This window comes from Solanum verrucosum, unplaced genomic scaffold, assembly GCF_900185275.1.
Source record: "Solanum verrucosum unplaced genomic scaffold, falcon-dt-bn FXZP01000042.1, whole genome shotgun sequence".
NCBI lineage: Eukaryota > Viridiplantae > Streptophyta > Magnoliopsida > Solanales > Solanaceae > Solanum > Solanum verrucosum.
Window position 1 is genome coordinate 264965 of NW_026020230.1, and position 18170 is coordinate 283134.

The 18170-nt window shown below is 33.5% G+C and overlaps 1 protein-coding gene and 1 non-coding gene across 2 annotated transcripts; one reads left to right on the forward strand and one right to left on the reverse strand.

Moving 5' to 3' along the window:
- Positions 1 to 283: 283 nt before the first annotated feature.
- LOC125831975 (DNA repair protein RAD51 homolog 2) lies at positions 284 to 11240 on the reverse strand. Its single transcript, XM_049511103.1, has 12 exons — positions 11090 to 11240; positions 9661 to 9774; positions 9424 to 9576; positions 9030 to 9133; positions 8886 to 8949; positions 8114 to 8169; positions 6501 to 6581; positions 5921 to 5980; positions 5713 to 5804; positions 4241 to 4360; positions 911 to 1054; positions 284 to 560 (listed from the first exon to the last, which is right to left on the reverse strand). The coding sequence occupies exons 1-12, from the start codon at positions 11171 to 11173 to the stop codon at positions 517 to 519; spliced, it is 1116 nt and encodes a 371-aa protein (XP_049367060.1). The 5' UTR covers positions 11174 to 11240; the 3' UTR covers positions 284 to 516.
- Positions 11241 to 17591: 6351 nt separating this feature from the next.
- On the forward strand, positions 17592 to 17693 carry LOC125832038 (U6 spliceosomal RNA). The gene has a single exon (XR_007443215.1). It is a non-coding gene; the product is annotated as a U6 spliceosomal RNA (small nuclear RNA).
- Positions 17694 to 18170: the final 477 nt, after the last annotated feature.

Here is an 18170-nt window from a genome sequence, read left to right on the forward strand (position 1 = left end):
TCATTACGCTCAAAAGTCACTTGTAAAGCTCTTTCATCGAGTGTGCGATGCTCTGACAACTTTGTCCTTGAATTGATCATTTTAATAGAGCGGTGAAGAAAGTGGACAAACAGATTTACATTTCTCATCAAACAAATACAGCACAATTACACTAGACAAATCATTCCATAAAATATATTTTTTAACCATTATATAGTAATAAACTTGACAATACGACACAATACATAAGGCATCAATCTTCCAAGCAAGGACTTAAAGGGATGTGAGTTTACCTTACTCATCATAAGGTAACGAATCCATCACAGTGGATTCATTTATAAATCAATCATATTTACATCGTCTACTCATAGAATTTACACCTATAATAGATATGACTGAGGGATTTAAGATTGAACGATGAAGTTCAGTCTGAGGATTCGGATAAAAAAAGAATGTGTTAGTGCTAGTATAAGAAGAAGAATTTACCAGCACGCCTATGGGGCTACACATTAGATAAGGTATCTTTGCTTCTGGACCTCAATGCATCATTTCACTACCGAAATTAATAACATCGTTGTGACCTGCATTATGTATAGAGGTTGGTGAGGATTTTAAGTAATAAAAACCAGCAAGCAACAAATGACCAAATGACGTTTTTGGAACAGTGCGCTAAACATAGAGCTCTTGCTAATTGTCATCAAGACGGCATTCTTAAAGTTTCTTTTCCATGTGAACTAAAATTGAATCGCATACAGTGCTTGAACTTTTTCTAAGCAATCATTTGTTTCTACCTTTCGCCTTTTGAGATTGTTGTGTCTTCTTTTTTATACTACAGATACGTCATTGAAACGCTCCACCAAATTGAAATAATGTCACTACCTCAGAAACTCCCACCTCCCACAAATGAAAGAGGCAGTATACTAAATCATACCTTGACAACTTATTGAATGTATCTCTGGCCCTGGCATTACCACTCCATCATCATTGAGCAATGAAATCCCAGAAGAAGTTATGTTGAAAGGGAATGCAAGAGGCGGAGATACTGGAGATTTTGCTAATTTTATGAACCTTTGACCTGAAAGACGGAAGAGAGCATCAGCAACTCCTTCATTCATCTATGTTAATCTACTCTACTCAAGAATCAGAAGGCTAAAGTCAGAAAAAAAAAAACACTATAAGCTCTATTTAGACACTCCAAATGTATCATTCTTAGAACCTATGAACCACCGCAATGATCATCAGTTCAAGTAGGGAAACCAAATATTAAGGATACTAAGTAAGAAATATGAAGATTGAGAGCACAAATGAGCATGAGATTACTTCAAACAGAGCTTAGTAAGCACGAATCCCTAGAAAAAATATTTTCCTATTACTCAGAATCCTAATTGTCGAGCAAAGTTATCTCAACTCTAATAAATACTAGTATAAGATGACTTGAAAAAAAAAATACAAAAAGAAATGGTAATGGAAGCATTTGCCCTATATGTACAAATCCAAATGAAGCTAGTGGATCTTTACCTGGAGTAGAGCAAAAACCTAAAAAGATGAAATTGACCCATCCAGTGCAAGATAGGACCTATCGTAAGGTAAATAGTAACAACAACAACAACATACCCAGTGAAATCCCACAAAGTGGGGTCTGGGGAGGGTAAAGTGTACGCAGACCTTACCACTACCTCGTGGAGGTAGAGAGGCTGTTTCCGGTGGACCCTCGGCTCAAGTACATCCAAACCAAGCAAGAGGAGAGGAAACATTATATATAACATAACATCCATTAAGAGAAAAAGGTGCATAATCAACAACGGAGACAATAACATCAAGCAAGTACTGTGAGAGGCGAAGCGCAGTAAACAACATATGACTATAGGATCACAGACAAGAACTACAAGTGCCAGGCTAGGACTACTACAAACCCTACCAACCCCTACCCTCACAGGGAAAGACAACCCGCTAACCCTACTAACCTTCAACCTTAATACGCGACCTCCACTCCTTCCTATCTAGAGTCATGTCCTCGGTGATGTGAAGCTGAGCCAAGTCCTGTCTAATCACCTCTCCCCAATACTTCCTAGGCCTACCTCTACCCCTCCGCGTACCCTCTACCCCCAGCCCCTCGCACCTCCTCACTGGAGCGTCTGCGCTCCGGCTCTTCACATGCCCAAACCATCTCAGTCTCGCTTCCCTCAGCTTGTCCACCACAGGAGCCACTCCCACCTTCTCCCGGATAACCTCATTCCTAATCTTATCGCTCCTAGTGTGCCCACACATCCATCTCAACATCCTCATCTCCGCAACATGCAATTTTTGAACATGTGAGTTCTTGACTGGCCAACACTCCGCTCCATACAACAAGGCCGGTCTAACTACCACTCTGTAGAACTTACCTTTAAGTTTAGGTGGAACTTTCTTATCACACAAGACTCCAGAAGCAAGCCTCCATTTCATCCAAGCAGCCCCTATGCGATGTGTGACATCATCGTCAATGTCACCGCTTCCTTGGATTACAACCCCAAGATACTTAAAACTTTCTTTCTTAGGAATGATCTGTGTGTCAAGTTTTACTTCCCCATCTGCCTCATCCAACGCATCACTGAATTTGCACCCCAAATATTCCGTTTTGGTTCGTCTCCACACCTCCAGCCTCGCATTAACTCTGTCCCGTGTCTCATCGATCAGTACTATGTCATCCGCAAATAACATACACCATGGGACCTTCTCCTGAATAGACCGCGTCAACTCATCCATTACCAAAGCAAATAGAAAAGGGCTAAGGACTGATCCCTGATGCAGCCCCATCTCAACTGGGAAATGCTCCGAGTCTCCTCCAACCGTTCTAACCTGAGTCTTGGCTCCGCCGTACATGTCCTTTATCGCCTTAATATAAATCATCGGGACACCTTTAGCCTCCAAGCACCTCCAGAGGACATTCCTCGGTACTTTGTCATAGGCCTTTTCAAGGTCAATGAACACCATATGTAGGTCTCTCTTCCTCCCTCTATATTTTTCTACCATTCTTTGCATAAGATGAATGGCTTCGGTAGTCGATCGTCCCGGCATGAATCCAAACTGGTTCTCTTTGCCAAATATCATTGCTTCCAAATCTTCCATTTTCTTCTCCAAAAGTTCCATGGGTAGGAAATAATGATACAAGCAGTGTTTTGAAAGTTGCTCCTCAATTTTTTGCGACTGTTGCTCAGCTCTGGTACGTATTTTTTTTTATTTTTTTTTTCTTCTTCTTCTCTTCTTCTTCTCTACTCTATTTTTCAGTTGTAGTGAGTGGCTGAGTGCTCTGTTTTCAGTGGTAGTGAGTGCTATGTTTTTCTTTTTATGTCGGAGGCTTGGAGCTACTGAACATTGAACAGTGCTCACTGCATATATTTTTTTTTAAAAAAAATTAATCCTTTTATATTTATTTCTTCCCTACTTAATTTAGTTTTATTTTAATTAATATAGTATTTATTTGTGCGTAGATAGTGAATTCAATGGACTTTTAGAGTTCTAGTACTGTTTGTCAATTGCCTTATGAATTATTGAGTCATTCAAGTTCTAGACTTTTAGTATCTACTATTAGCTTTTGAATTGAAATATTTGCTAATATTTGTTATTGCTATTAAGATTTTGGATATTTATATATGCAATTAAAATTTTAAAATTTTGGTATTAATTGGCACCTCAATTCAAAAAGGCGAGCAGCGAGCCGCTCACCTCGCCACAAAGCGAGGCAGGCCCTTGCCACCTTTCACCGTCCAAAACACTGGATACAAGTCACACATTATGTACAGGTTGACAATAAAGAAGATTCTTCCCATTACATATCCATGGGTTGTTATCTGTATTACAAATAAATTCAGGTAAATCAGCTGGCTTTAGCCTAATTATAAGGTGTTGTCTTTTGGCCTAAGCTTGGAGTAACAATTTCCTAGAGAATACAATGATATAAAGTTTGTCGAAAAGACTGATTCTGACCACCATCCAATAGTACACCAATCAACTCCTCTCCCTTGCATAATCCTTCTACAGTACTCGTCCAGACCACAGATCTAGAAGAGTATGTATCAGTTGAAGACCGAAAAAAATAAAATGTAATAACAGTATTTTCTTACTCTAGCTACTTTTATGCATTACGACATAAGCAGATTGGTGACACATCAGAACCAAAGGTGAGCACAAATGTGAATTTCAAGTTTCAACACCACAAAAGCACAATTTTCCTTAACAAAAATCCAGGATCACCAATTCGAAGAAAAGAAGAAGATCTAACCTGATTTTGATTCAAATATAAGACGAATACTAACAGCATGAGCCCAGTGGATCCCTAAAGCAGCAACAAGATGAGAATCAAGTTTTGTGGCAGCTTCTGGACTTTCACCTCTGCCTTGCTCTGAAGAGGAAGTTCTACATCATCTTTTGTGCAACAATACTTCATATTTCAACAAGTAATAGTATCCCATGTCCCACAGACTGTTAATTGTAAAGCTTTTTAATTCTGAAAACTTAGTCTAATTACATAATCTACTGCCTTCCTGCATGCCTAGGGATTGATATTTGGACCATAGACAACATAACATGGACACGCAACATTTGGTCAACCAAGAATATGAATAGAAATCTCTCTGCCTCTGATACCATATTAAGAAAATACTCAAACAGCATAAGCTTAGCTCATAAGGTGATGATTTCCCGAGATTATATAAGGAGACAAGAACTCATTTCTCAATCAAGGTGAGACACTCTGAACAGTGTCCAAAGTTTTATGGGCCGTATGAAGTAAAAAGGGTAGAGCATGTTGCTTATAGAGTATAATTCCCCAAAGACTCTCAGTTACCCTGTATTATATATTTCGTTGATGAAAAGAAAGATTGGACAGAGAAGATGGACAGATTTTGGTCAACCTTTTGCAATACTACCAAGGAACGTGGTGATATAAAATAATGGAGGGTCAGTGAAGATACTTGTACAGTGGGAATATTTAGCTCCAGCGGAATCAATATGGAAGATTGGAAGGTAACTAAATCTTAGTTTCCGGAGTCTATCGCGCAACAGCATACTCGAGGTCGATCATGATTCCAAAGGCAGAAGGAATGTAGTGAGCTGGGAGTAGACTTTCTAAAGGAAAAATAAATTTCAATTGGGAAGTTATGAGATGACACCATTTAGCTAAGAATACATTAACTTCATTTTAGACGGGCAGATATTAGTAGGGGTGACTTGGTGAGCTAGAAGAAGATCAATGTCTGGGATAAATCAAATTGAGGGCTCAGATTGTTCAGCTTATTCCATATAATGCGGATAAACAAGAGAGGAATCATTTGTGGAATTTGGTAAATACCAAACCGGAAATTCAATATCTCCTATCTTTGTTCACCACTCTTCTCCCCTTTCTCTTACTCTCTTTACTTCTTTTACCGGGTTCTATGAGGTTGTTATTGGTGGAAGCTCAAGGATGGATTATCAATATCTAGTCTTTCTAAACTCCAGTTTTTCATAAAAATTTTAAGCTTATGTCTATTGCAAATCTAGTTTCATTCTGGAGATTAATCAAATCTAAATTAAAAGAATTACCCATTAATTTCAGGGAGGAATCTGCAAGCAAACATGCTTTAGTGAAATGGAACCAAGTATTATGATAGCAATGATCCTTTCCGTCGTTCAAAATATATTTCTTTGTTTTAGAAAAGAAAAAAAAACTTCCGTCATTATTAATATTAGCAAAGACTGATACTACCACAGTACCTTGGAAAGAATAGTGAGAAGTTCCATCACGACTTTGAGATCTCACTTGATTGGTCACTACTACAGGAATTCGTGAAAATTCTGCAACTGATCTGAAAATGGCAAACAAACAGCATCTGATTAGGCAAAACACAGATCAATAGCTTGGTACATGGGAAGAAGAAAGAGATACTTCCTAGGTACTCATTCAAAAACACAATGTTCTTACTTAATAAATGATATATGCCAACTCAATGAGTGTTGTCTCTGAGGTCCTTGTACACCTTCACTGGAAAGAGTGAAAAGTTCACGAGTATCACTATGGTGAAAAAGACAATGTGGAGAGCAGTATAAAGATACTGAGTTTTCAAAAAATTATTATCCAATGTTGCACATGACATGAAATCACACCAACTGCAAAGAGAGGGTTCTGAGTATTATGTGCCAAAGATCTGTTTTTGCATGATCAAAGAAATTATAAAATATAACCCCCAAAGCAGCCTACCATGAATTCCAGACACAGTGATGTACTGAGACCTAAAATTTCACATTGAGAATGGTTATATAAATTTGCATAGAATCTGATACCATTAACACATTATTCTTTTATATAACTTAAGAGCACAAATTGTAAAGTACTCAGACAGCTAAAAATCAGCATGGATAAGCTCAAATGTTTTCTGGACTATCAAGATATTCACATTTTTTTAGTGGATACTAGGTGAAAATCTTACAACTCCAGCAGATTTCAAAAGGAAACACAAGTTGAAGTTGAACAATTACACAGTAAAAGTGAAAAAAGGAATTACCCTGAAAGAAGAGCAGCCATGCTGTCAATGATCAGCAATTTCACACCGTGCTGAAATAGTGAAACTTTGATTTTCTGCAAACTGACAGAAACACATAGACAATAATTCATAAAAACTAAAAAAGTTCAATACTTACACAACTTGGAGAAGTGTCAAAATGAAAGATAAATTTGATTGAAAGGAAATAAGACGCTGTTACGGAGAGCAGTCAATGCCGGCCACAATTAAGGATGTGATGTTGAGCTGGGCTTTCAGAAGCAGGAAAAGAATATATAGAAGGTGGAATATGGATACTTTGGCTCTTATGTGGGTACTTGGAGGGAAGGAATGGGAGAGCTTTTGAAGGAGCAGAAAATGATTTTGTACAGATGAGGGCTTGTCTTTGTTCCAGTCAATATAGTGCATTATGTGTCATTATAAAGAACCATACTTTTGCATTGGCTTTCTACTCTTTCTATACCGGAATTTTCTCAACGCGTAAACGAATTATCACTTTATTGAAGAAGGAGCTGTTTTGAACAACAGTAAGATCAAATAAGAGGAAAAAAGAGATTATAATACAGGAACTGAATGGAATATATGCATTATGAACTTAAAGGGAAAAAGAGATTATAATACAGGAACTAAATTAAATATGTGCATTATGAACTTAATATATATTGGCTGTCGGGTGTTTTGTTGGTTTTGTAAAATTGGAGATACACAGGCTTTAAAACAACATTATATCTGACTTCCATTGGATTTACCTTTTGATTCCAACATTATCTTGGATTGAATCCCTCACATAATAAGCAAGAGATTTTACATTATTCACTGCTTTATAATGCTGAGTTTGTGGAACTGTTAATACAGGATGACATACAGAGTACTGAATAGCCAACATATCTGACACATAATGTGGCCTCATAAGAGAAGATAATGTTAAAAGCATAAAATGGACTGTCAGCACTTCTATCTTTGATCAAACATATTCATCCTTCTATTTCAGAAAAAAATGCATCTTATTTTATTTTTATTTCCTCCTATTTCAGAAAAAAAATTGAAAAACTAATATCAACTCACATCATCAATTGATTTTTTTATTTTTCATTTTTATTTAATCGTTATGCATTTCCCCACTTGTGCGATTACACTGGCCACTGGGTAAGAGTTGAGTTGTGCATTTGCTGTCTTAACAAAACTATGTATGTTCGTTCTCCAGTGATGACATCCAGCAGCAGCTTCTTTCTTCGCTATTTTTTGTGGATATCTAGTTGCATCCCTTTAAGATAAATTTATGAGAATATGGATTTTTAGTTTGACCAGTAAGGTATACATGGTCATGAACATCATTCACCAAACAAATTATATTCCAACAAAGATAATTTCTTCCAACCATCTAATCAATAGTATTAACCTATGTAACTCCTTTGGACCTTTCATCTTAATCGTCAATTGAAGTGATTGAAATGCAAAGGCCATTCTTCAAAGTAGAAGAATACGAACAAAAATATATTTCAACTCCATTAATTAACCAATACTCCCTCCAACATTATAATCCATAATCTAAATATTCATCAATTCAGTATTGCATCAACTCAGAATAACAGTTCATAGGTAAAGCTGCAACAGACCTCTCAGTAAATTCAGAAAGTGATGTTGGCCTTAGAACCAGGATCCTTCCAGCCATCTGCAACATCAAGGGGAACATCCTCACTAAGCTCTTCAATCCAATGCATTAAAGAGAAAACACTAATGGGTGCATGCATTAGCATCAAGATAAGCCAAGGGTTTTACTATACTAACAGCTCTGACATAGTTAATTTGCAAAACTAAGAAAATGTTCAGCTCTTCAACTTTTTGCCCTTTACTCATCATTTTATTTTAGAGACACAGTGAGTGAAGACATCCATATATACTTGAACATGGAAGAAAGGTGTTGATAGAAATCTTCAAGCCACAAGGAAAAAAGTCAACTTAGAAATGGGCATGATATCGGTGAACCAATTGTAGAAGATAAAGGAGCTAGAGCTTGCATCCTACCATGACCATTTCATAGTTCACTTTCAGTATGATGTTACTCAAAGGGGAGAATAAAATTAGTTGGGAAAGGGAATCCATTTGCAAGTGATTAATCATAGACTTGCTAATAATATAAAACAGCTTTGACGAGATTCATAGACTTCATTGAACCAACAACAATGCCAACAACAAAGATCTCAGTCCCAAACAAGTTGGGGTTGATGAATCCTCATAATATAAACTTCATTGAAAATTGATTTTAAAACTTCACTCTCTTGTTCAATGTTGTTGTTCCAGAGTAGTTAGTTAGTCATAGGTGCAGCAAGTGGTCCCTCTGCATTTAAGGAAATATGAAAAAAAAGCACTAGACAATATGTTACATACCTCCTGTGCCATCCCTTCGGTCTGAAATACTTCTGGGAAGCTATTAAATCCTATTTCTATCATCCTGGGAAGACACTTCAGAAACAGAAAGGTCACTATTTCCACTAAACATAGCAACCTTAATACCAAAAGCCTGAAAGTTACCTCCGTGAACTAAATTTGGATTCTGTATCGATATAAATTACAGAGCCATCTAAGCCGCCATAACTCGAAGGAAGAGAAGCTAGTAATGAAAGCTTCAAGCAGAACTGCAATTAACAACAGAATAAGCTCAGCGAAAAAAACATACCAACGGCAAAACAAGCAATTTAAAAGCAAGGAAACACATAGCACTATTTATTTTTTTATGAAAAGGAAACACATAGCACTATTATGGGAAGATAAACTAGTTGCTGATAAAAAATATGAAAATGTCTCAATAGATACACTTGCAAACACAACAGATAGAATTGAAGAAACCCAAAGTTCCAACAGCCACCAAATACGAAAGAAGTCCAGAAAACACGTTTTCTTTTAAGTTAGAAGCAGATAATCATGCCTGGGTTTTACCAATGCCTGCTGGACCCACTAGCTCTGTCACAACACCAAAAGGAATTCCCCCACACAGAGCATTATCGAGTCCTTTTAGAGAAGTTGGAAGATGGCCAGCCATGTTCTCATTTTGACCACGCTGTTCCAACAATGACAGTGCCTAAAGTCACAGAAAAGCAAGGGGTAAGTGAATTTGATCTCTTCTTGAAAAACTCAACTACATAGTCTGCCTTTATACACGTACAGTTTGGTACGGAGGGCATGTAATTTCACTGATGTGTGCCACTGCTGATGTTACTACAGCCAAATCCACATCTAGCAATTCCATCAACTCAAATTCTGTCAGTGAAAATACGTCCTGAGACAATATAACAAATATAAATTAATGGGGATGCATTGAAAGCAATGTGTCAGGAAGTTAATAAGGTTCAAAACATGAAACATAAAATTGATTCCCTCACTTCTCTGTTCCAGGTGGGATCTTTGTTGCACTTAAACCGGAGTACTAAATTATAAGGGAAAAACAGACACATATGCACACTTGAAAGATGAAAACAACAATCAGTAATCTATCTGAAGATCAATTTCCAGCATTCACGATGATCAATGTTTCTCCTCACCCTGCTCAGGTGTCTATTGATACAGAAACAAGAACTTGCAGAAAACAAAGAAAGAAAAGGTGCACTGTAAATAAACTTTTCCTTTGTTTGATATCATCCTGCGACCTGCGCACTCAGCACAGACAGTTCCACACATGCTTGAGATAACTTCTCAGTGCTTGTAAGGGCATTGAACAGATTCATAAAGATTTCATTTGGTTTAGCATAAAAAATTAGGAAAGCATTTTCTTGCTTCATAGCTATTAATTCCCTAAGACTTAAAGAGTGCATAAAATGTTTTCCACTTGACATCTCTAACAACTCAGCTACCACAACAAACATCATCAGTAGTTTTTCACTTCAATTGCCTCTACCAATAGTGAATACCATTCCCCTGCACCTTCATCTAATATAGTATTCCCATTTCCCATATTTCACTACTTATTTCCATAACAACCCCTACATTCCCCCTCAACTTTACAATCCAAAATGTTGAATTTCTATCTTTTCTTCATTGTGATTTCAAGTGAAACATAACTTCTAGTTTGTTTCTTGTTTTTTGTTTTTTAATAAATGTGGTATCCAGGACAACTTACATGCACCCCAACTAATTCCACCAGATACTTCCCACCCGCAATAGATACAAGGTAACTCTATCCATCAAGATTAAAACAAATGAAAAGAAATCACCTAAATTTTTGTCTCTGCTGATTGAATTTACACCTCATAGTGCTCATGCCACTTCGCCACACACTTGTGTGCACATAAATTAACGCAAAAACTACTCATTGGGTGTTATAGTTGCTCCTCAACATGTGTTAATAGACTTTCTACACTTAGAAATATCAATCAATCTTTAAACATAATTGCCCTTCACAGTAGGATCAAAATTAGGGCTGGAACTGTACATTTCTTCCAAAAATTTGAAGAACCCAAGTACTAAAACAGACACAGATAATGGAAATGCTAAAGTTTGAAGAATTCAGAAACGAATAATGATTCTTACATTTGAAAAACGTGCAATACATTTGCATTAGGTCAAATAAATAAAGGGGAAAAAGGTTTAAAAGAAACCTTGGCAGTAATAAGGTTACGAGCAGCAAAAATGTTGGCTACGGAGTTGGGAAGACCCATTTCGCTGAGGAGCTTGTTCGCCATCAATGGCTTCCTTTTCTCTACTCTCCAAAGCTAACTTATTGCCATTACTATCACCTTATCAACCTCGAGTAAAAAATATTCAAATTTTACGACTTATTAAGACGGATACGCTTAATTAAAAGATGTTATATTTTATATAATTAACCTAACTACTTAATAATAGGAATATAAGAAGAAAAGAAATTAAAATTTGAATTGAAAATGTCTAATTAAAATTTGAAGTGATCTATTGAAATGTAATTTAGGTTGAGAATTTTTTTGGATATACCTAACAAGTTTAAGGGATTAATTATGTATTAATTCTTCTTTTTTCCTTCTATAAAACTTAAACATGTTATACTTTCTGCTAACAAGTTTTAAGGCAAATTTTTTATCATAATTTTGAATAATATACTTCTTTTATTGTTAGGTAACATCAACAATCTGCTTATGGCAAGGCTCATAAGGGAATTGGGCTAGTCTAAATCAGGATCATGATCAAATGTGATATTTATTCAATGGACTTAATTAAGAAATAAAATTCTAATGTTTATGAAATAAATTATTTTCTTTGTTTTAAAAAGGATGACATTCTTTTCTTTTTAGTTTATTTAAAAAAGAATGACTTTTTTTTTTTTGATAACATTTTACTTTTAACTTTTCACGTGTCATGTTTAAGACCATAAGATTAAAAGTAATTTTGTACATTTAACATACTTATAATTTAGAATCACAAGATATAAAAGTCTTCTTTAATTTCTTAAACTTCATGTCAAATCAAATCAGATCACTTTTTTTTAAACGGTGAGAGTACTAGTTTTCATATGAATTGATGTACGTGTCAATTAAAACCACATCTTGTCCAGTGACGTATGTAGACAAGAAGGGCTATGTGTGTCAGTGTGTGGACAGGATATACATGAGACTTATAACTTTGGTCAAGTGAAAATTGATTCTCAACCAAGAGTTGTGGCACTGTGATAAGTCGTCATTCATTCTTATAGTATATAGAAATTTCAAGTTTGAGTCTTTCTTGATATAGAGTCATGTTTGTTAGAAAACATTTTATCCCTTAATATAGGATCTTCTGATATAAATTTAGATTTAATTGAGCTCTAATATAAAAATCAAAAATCGAGTGTGGGAAAATATTGATTCTCAAATCTTTGGACTTCTTTGCTAGAAATTTCTTAATTAATTTAAGTTGGATTTGACTGGCCAAAATGAGTACACAGCAACCAAAGTACATTGCCTATTAGGTCTCCTATAATGCATGCTCTAGCTAATTGATTAATTTCTTTTTTTCGTTTCCAAGGGCGGCTCAACGTAATCGGAGGCCTAAAGCGAAATCTTAATTAGAGGCTTAAAATCTAAATAAACTTCACATGCATTTATTTAAAATTTATTTCTCTTACATTTTTAAATGCAAAGTATTACCTAATATTTTTTATATATATAAATGATTTATTCGATTTATTTTTCAATTATTAGTTTTAAATAAGATTTTATTAATTCAACGTTGAAAAATATTATTTTACTCGGGCAATCATTATATGAATTGTTAACATAGTTCTACAAGTAATAAGTTGACAAATTTCAAATAAATATAAGAGTTAGAACCATAGCTTTGATGAAGTTGATAATTTGGTTACCCCATATTTTACTATGGTTGTTGTAATGCTTGAAAATCTAAGAAGAAATGGAAAAAGAATTTACAATTTAATTTGTTCAACACTTTTCAACTATTAATTGATATTTTTGACAGAATATTACTCTAACTTATCAACAATTTAAAGAAGAGAGTGTAAAAGGAGTTAAAAAGAAAATAATGTGAGTATTAGTTGAGAGAGTGTAAGAAAATAAAACAATATTTTCTTGATTTCTTCTATTTGAATGGGGTTGAAGAGAATAAAATAATAATTTTAAATATATATTTTTTATCATAAATAAATAATATTTTTCTTTAAAAAATTAACATATAATTTATTCTTGGTAAAAAATTGAGGCCCCTAAAATTGGGGGCCTAAGGCCAATGCCTTATTTTTGTATACATAGAGCCGGCCCTGCTCGTTTCACATTGAATTTTGAAAGGTAGATTCACTTGACGATGCATGAACCATAGCTTTTGTTACAATTAGGTCAATTAGGTAGTGAATACTATTGTATCGTGAGTTTCAAGCGTTTAAGCTCACTTAATTATGATTACGAAAATTGGTTGCAATTTGAGTAGTATCACTCTTCCGACTCCATTACCTATTAAGAGTGTACATTATGGACGTCCGAAAATAGAACTATGGAAATTTTGAATAGGAATATCCTTTTAACAATAAATTTAAATTTTAAACCTTCATGAAAATATCATAGTGTAAATCTTGACTATGTAATTAGATTCATTGACAATTTAAATTATTCTTTTACGTTATCAAATCTATTGATTATCCTCCTTAAAAATGGATTTGTAATAATGAAAATAAAGTAAGCTATCTACTCTAAGTGGATGTGACTTGATAGTGTCAATTTTTTAATACCATCGGTGTATATTATTTTATTATATATAAAAGTCAAACTAATAAAACAGCATCTATTGGGTCTTCTAGAATGCATACTTTAGTAAACTGACTACTTTATTTTTTCTTGTTTTACATTGCATTTTGAAAGGTATATCGTCCTGAACCTTTGATGGTTTTTGTAACAAGAAGGCAGTGGAAATTATTGCATTTTGAGTTTCACGCACTCTAAGTACGTCTGAAATGTAGTTACAAAAATTTGAATCTGAGCAAATACCATTAATTCGACTCTATGACTTATCAACGATCTTCTGAAAAGGAACTACGGTAATTTTGAATGAGAATATCTTTCAATGATGAATCTAATTTTCATTATAAAAATATCACTAGATTGAGCTTTTGTTTGATCAAAATCTTGGGTAGCTCAATTACAACCATTGATGATGTAAAGAAATTTAAAAAAACTATAATACCATCTTGAAAATATATACAAATTATCCTCTAATAATGAAAATAAGATAAGTTATTTACTTACTCCAATAAGTAAATGTGACTTGATAGTATAAATTTTCTAACATCATGTATGTTATATTATTATATATAAAAGTCAAACTAGTATTGGGGGAAAAGGAATGTTAGAAAGAGCAAAGATTATTAGTGAATTGTCTATACATTTGCCAGGAAATTACTTCGAATCACACTTTGGTTAAGTTTAGTGATTTATAGAAATTTTACTATGTTAAAGACCTCAAAGTTTTAAATATGTTCAAATCCCCCCTTTTTGAGACTATATAATCTCACCAAAATCCCTACTTTCCTATTATCTTCTTTTCCTTGAATAACCCCAACTCACTTTAGTCTCCCACTTTGTCAATATTTTCTCTTTTTTTCGCTCTCTAAGCTTATTATCAATTAAATTATATTGATAGTATAAAAAGTTGCTTACACTATCGGTGTATAGAACTTAAATTTTTTTATTTTTTTCTATTCTATACATTTCTTGACGATCGCATAATCAATTAACGACTATTGCTTCTCCAAAGAACCAAAAGAACAAGAGGACTATGCTTCCACCAAAAAGGGGCCAAATTAAAACTCAAATTTTTGAGAATTTGAGCAAAACTATGTTTTTTATTGCTTCAAAAGCTTGGAAAATGTTGGAATTTTGCTTCTATAAGTTTACCATCAAAAAATCATATAGCACTTTTTGATGGTCACTCTTAACATTCATGAAATTGAATGAATCGCATGATCAAATTCGATATATATTGATTGATCATATATCTCAATGATGGTTGTCACTTGGTCACATGTGACATTTTGTGTATGTTTTTTTATTAGTTTTTAATAGGAGATGATACTATAAAATACAAACAAGAATGGTCCATGGCTTTGGATTATCCTATGCTTCTTTAATTTGTGTAATTCCTTAATGATTGTAAGATAGTACGGCCAAGGACTTTGGTTTATTTATTTTAATGAAAGTATGCTATAATAATTCGTTCATTTAATCGTCCCGTCATTTTAAGAAAATTGGAATCAATTATATAAATTCTCATTTAATGATTTGTTATATCAATCCCTTTTTATCGGTTGAAACTTTTTGTAAGTTTGATTGAGTTTTATCAACATGGGTTGTGGTGCATTAGTGGGAGTATTTCATTCTTAACCAGAGGTCTGAGGTTCGAGCTCTGGGTATGGAGAAAATTATGTTGGGAGCGTTACCCTTGAATGGGCACTGCGATTTGAATTTAGTCGGGGCTCCAATGTAGGTGTATACGATATATGAAAGAACAAATATCAAAAAAAAAAAAATTAAAAAAAAAAGGTTTGAAAATTTTAAGAATTAACTACAGATAAAGTTATTAAGAAATATTAAATTAGTAACATAATAAAATGATAATTAACCTCTAGATATTATATTCACCATCAATATAAAAATATCTTGACACCGTTAGCAAATAGAGTATAACTTAAATCAACCCCCCGGGCCCCCGGCCGCCTCTCTCTTTCTCTCTCTATTGTAATTTTGATCCTTGTGTTATATGACTTAATATATTTGACCTTCAATTATCAACAATGGTTGTGGTGGAATGGTAAGTACTCTTTCATCTTTAATCAAGAGGTCTCGGGTTCGCGCCCCCTTGGGTACGGAGTCGCCTTTGTTAGGGAGTAGGGAGCGCTTTACCCCCAATGTGGGACTTTCCGGTGCAAATCCGAATTTAGTCGGGCTCCAATGTGAATATCGGGTGGGTGGTAACCAAAAAAAAAAATTGAACTTCAATTAATTAAAATGAGAATTATTATTAAAAGTAACATATACATTTATTTCCGTGTATCATTTTTCATCTATTTGACACCCAATCGTTATCATTTTTTGGTGATTGGCAAGGCCCTAACATATGTACTTTCCCTATTTATTGCTTTTGCTATATCTTACATCATCATTACGATAATATATCACTTCATTTAACAATATTAATACCTAAAAAATTATTATATTTTAAAATTAATTATTTATTATTCTTCGTACCAAACTAGCATAATAGTCGTAATTAACATGTCATGATAACGATTTCAGTCAAATGTCAGCTGGTAGGGAGGAAGACCGTTTCTTGTCTTTGTTGAATCAAAGTTACCTTTTGAATTATTTAGATAAGCATTGGCTCCACATCACTCTAGTTTTTCTTTTTTATTTGTTTTTCATCTGGAGTTCGGTATACGTATTGGAGTTCTACTAAATTTAAATTTGTATAGGAAAATTTTGTGTTGGTAAGTAAAGAGATCTCTAATACATACGACTTTGTATCCAAAAGGAACTCTAACTCAAGACATCTTATTAAAAATGAAGAAGTACTTGCCACTTAGCATCTCCACTGCAACTTTTATTGGTCTATCACTCTAGCTTTGAGGTGATAAATATTTTAGTTTTTTTTTTTCTTTTAATGGAAAATAAAATGGATTTAACTTTCTTTAAGAAGATTTTTCTCTTCTTTTAACCCTTTTATGGTAAGTATTTTGGTTATTCAACAATATTCTTGAGATTCAAGACAACTTTTTCCTTTAATTCTTGAGAATCTAATATTCTTACTAAATTGGTCAAGTATTAGCAGTCCATCTGCTTAGTTGTTTCCAACTTAGGTACTTTACGTAACACTGCAAAGAAAGTACGTGAAAAAAGTGAACTTATTTTATTTAAAGCACTAAAATATTGAAAATTTATTTTGATTTAAAAATAATTGAAATAAAAATTTATTTAAATTTATAATATGATAATAAGATTATTATGAAGTTGAAATTTTTATTTTTAAAATTGTATTTTTCCAATTTTCTTATAAGTATAAAAAATCCACAAATTATTAAAATTCCATAAATATTCGTAATTTCATATAGCATATCCAAACGAAATTTCCAAAGGTCTATATTAAATTGAATTTTTGGTCGGCCAACATGCCAACTCACTATTCCAGAGTGCATCGAGAAAACTAGATAATCATAATGATATATTCCTTCCGTTCAATTCAACGCTTAAGAATTACTTTCTTCATTTTAATTTATTTATTATATTTTTTATTATTTATAATTTTAAAAAAATTGGCGCATGCTAGTTTTATATTAAGTATACTTTTATCTAGTTTTGGTCTAAATGTAGGAGACTTTTTTTAAAAAGGAAGTTTGAGACTTTTAAAAAAAAGGAAGTTTCTTTGAAAAATCCCATCAAATTTTTCCACAATTGTGATAATACAAAATGAGCACTTTAATTAAGCACAAATATTTCTCAAATGGGGAAGTTTCCGCCATCATAATTTTTTTAGTTTGGTGATTTTCAATGGTGGAGTGAATATTTTTATTGAGAAGTTCGAAATATAGGGAAGTAAATATATGAAGAAAAAAATTAAAGGAATTTTAATAATTATAATATATATATATTAGTCCTTTCGGGGACATTCGATAAAATTGGAACAATATAGATAAATTAGCATGATCCATGCGCAAGGATGACACGCATAAATCGAGAAATGGTCCAAGTAGTATATTCTCATCACTGTACTTCTGTGTTTACCTTTTCCCTTCTTTGTGGGGTTTGTATTACTTTTGTTGAGAGTTTATTTTTATTTTTTTTAGTTTATATTTGGTGTTTGACATTTCATTAGAGTTTAATTATTTTAAATTTGCGTTTTATAAGGCTAAGACCCCATTAGGGAGTTTAATGTAGCTACTTCAAATTCCAAATTAAAAGTATTATGATTAGCTAGGTAGTTGGAGATTAAACGGCAAACAAAATATTATAAGCAAATAAATAGTGAAAGCTACGTTTACTATAATATGATTGTTGCAATTAATATTGGGATAATATTTTATGATAAGGATTAAATTCGAAACTTTTAGTAAAGAGTAAAGTAGTTTAATGTTGCACCACAATTTATGTGATTTCTTGATATAGTTTTCTCCATATTAAAAATCAAACTCGAGATCTTTAGTTAAGAATAAAATAGTTCAACACGACATTA

Bases quoted from the DNA above. Each gene is read 5' to 3' on its own strand.
- LOC125831975 (XM_049511103.1), bottom strand. From the start codon at position 11,173: ATGGCGAACAAGCTCCTCAGCGAAATGGGTCTTCCCAACTCCGTAGCC. The intron at 9,577-9,660 runs GTACGTGTATAA...CTGTGACTTTAG, and splicing joins CATGCCCTCCGTACCAAACT to GCACTGTCATTGTTGGAACA. The intron at 8,170-8,885 runs GTATGTAACATA...TTGATGTTGCAG, and splicing joins CCGAAGGGATGGCACAGGAG to ATGGCTGGAAGGATCCTGGT.